The 2,305-nt window shown below is 36.7% G+C and overlaps 1 protein-coding gene across 1 annotated transcript; it reads left to right on the top strand.

Annotated features, from left to right (window-relative positions):
• Positions 1–1,098: 1,098 nt before the first annotated feature.
• Positions 1,099–2,085, top strand: LOC141153023 (olfactory receptor-like protein OLF1). The gene has a single exon (XM_073637695.1). The coding sequence runs from the start codon at positions 1,132–1,134 to the stop codon at positions 2,083–2,085; it is 954 nt and encodes a 317-aa protein (XP_073493796.1). The 5' UTR covers positions 1,099–1,131.
• The last annotated feature ends 220 nt before the right edge of the window (positions 2,086–2,305 follow it).

Genomic DNA, 2,305 nt, shown 5'->3' on the forward strand with positions numbered 1-2,305 from the left:
AGAAGGTGGACAGCATAGAAAAAAAATCATAGCAGAGGACAGTGTAGTAAGCATGTACACCATATTTAGGAAAAGGTGGGCATCATATTTTGTGCAGGGAGCACAGTGAAGAACAATTTTTTTTCTAGGACACAACACTGGCAGATATTTTTATTCAGGAAGCACTCTTGCAATCATTGCACTATTGCACTGCAGCACATCCCACTGTATTGGGATGTACTGAAGAGTCACAGGGAAGAGAGAAGTCTGCAGTGATGACTTGTGGATGTGAAAGGACATCATGGCAACTGGACTAGAAAGAGAAGGAAAGAGAAGAGAATGACTCCAATCAGAATAGATGTCACCTGTAAGGTATTTGGTGTAAATGTTTATTTGTAATCTTAACAGTGTCTAATCAGTACTGTGACTCCTGTATGTTCTGCCTTCTGACAATGGCTGGTAACAATTATTCACAGCATCTTCTTTCCATTATTAAGGTTCAGTAAATTTATATGATGAGGGCTAATTTGACATTGCTTGGTGATGTGTACTGATGGCAAAACTAGTGCTGTATTTTTGTACTCATGGATATTGTGTTGGTGTATTCATGTATTGGTGGTAGTTCTGGTGCTGTATTCATATAATAATTATGAATATGGAGCTTTATTTATGTACTGGTGATGGTTCTTGTTCTATATTCATGTATTTATGATGGTTCTGGTGATGCATTACTGTACTGAGTGTAGTGGTTTTGGTACTATATTATTGTACTTCTTGTACTGGTGAGGGTTGTGGTTCTGTTTTCCTGTAGTGATAGTGGTTCTGATGTTGTGTTCCTGTCCAACTTCAGTCTCCTGTGTAATCTGAGTAGAAGATGTGTTCTCTTTAAATACTTGTTTAGCAACTAGTATTTTATCAGAACTAAAAAGTTATGTCTTTTATTTTTGGATTTACATAAGATTGTAGGAAAATGTAACTTAAAATGCCATTACTTGCTCTTAGGTTTTATTTACTTCATAGTTCAACAGAGTCCAATGGATACCTAGTTTTACTTGTTGAATAGATCTACTCAAGTTATGATGGCTGTCTTCAAAATCAACTTTTTCTACAATATTGTGCTCTTCACTTTCTTTCAGATACAGGCTAACTTATATGATGATGATGAATCAAACAAGACCAAACTGGTTCATTTTACTTGGCTTATCCACTGTACCTCACCTTCAGGTGCTCTGTTTCCTTGTATTTTTGGTGATGTATATGATTATACTTTCAGGAAACTTTTTACTAATTATTGTGGTGAGGAGTACCCCAAATTTGCACAGCCCTATGTATTTCTTCTTGAGTAATCTCTCTTTTATTGACATCTGCTTTTCCTCCACCATAGTTCCTGCACTCCTCAAAAATACTTTATCTAAGGACCGAAGTATTTCCATTCTGGGTTGTGGTTTTCAGATGTTCTTCTCGTTGGTTCTTGGGGCAACAGAGTGTATTTTACTATCAGTTATGGCTTTTGACAGGTTTGCAGCCATCTGTAGACCGTTACATTATAACACTATTATGAACAAGAAGGTGTGTGTTTGTTTAACTCTGGTATCATGGAGTATGAGTGTAATAAATGCCCTCATACATGTGACACTAGTTTTTCAATTACCTTTATGCAATACTTATCATGTGAATCATTTCTTTTGTGAGGTGCCTCCTTTCTTAAGACTGTCCTGCAAAGATCCTTGGCTCAATGAGATTGCAATGTATATAGCAGCCGGGATCATTGCTGTGTGTGCTTTCTTCTTGACCTTAGTTTCATATATCCACATCATTTCCACCATTTTGAAGATTCGCTCCTCAAATGGAAGACAGAAAGCTTTTTCTACATGCACCTCTCACCTGACTGTAGTTACCCTCTATTATGGAACCATTATGATTGTGTATTTTCAGCCTCGATCTTCATTTTCTCCAGAGACAAACAACTCTGTATCTGTTCTCTACACGGTGGTCACTCCAATGTTGAATCCCATCATCTACAGCATCAGAAATAAGGATGTTAAGAATTCAATATTAAACCATGTAAACAAGAAAGTGATATCTCCTTACAATTTGATGAAGTGAGACTTGTGGTATATTTAAAAGAGAGGGGTCCCATTAAAAGCATCAAATTGACCTCCACTGATAGTCCATTTTGTGCTAACCAGAGAAAGAAGCTGATGGTGCCCATCCTTTTTTGGTAATAAATGATAACAACCTGTGTCAGGTTCAATATCTAAGGAAACTGTATTTAAAAAAACAGATAGAGATGGAGATTGGTCTCCATAACCTATTTATGTCACTT

The sequence above is a fragment of the Phyllobates terribilis genome, unplaced genomic scaffold (assembly GCF_046119375.1).
Source record: "Phyllobates terribilis strain yellow unplaced genomic scaffold, ASM4611937v1 Scaffold_7__3_contigs__length_470593459, whole genome shotgun sequence".
In the NCBI taxonomy this organism is placed as follows: Eukaryota; Metazoa; Chordata; class Amphibia; order Anura; family Dendrobatidae; genus Phyllobates; species Phyllobates terribilis.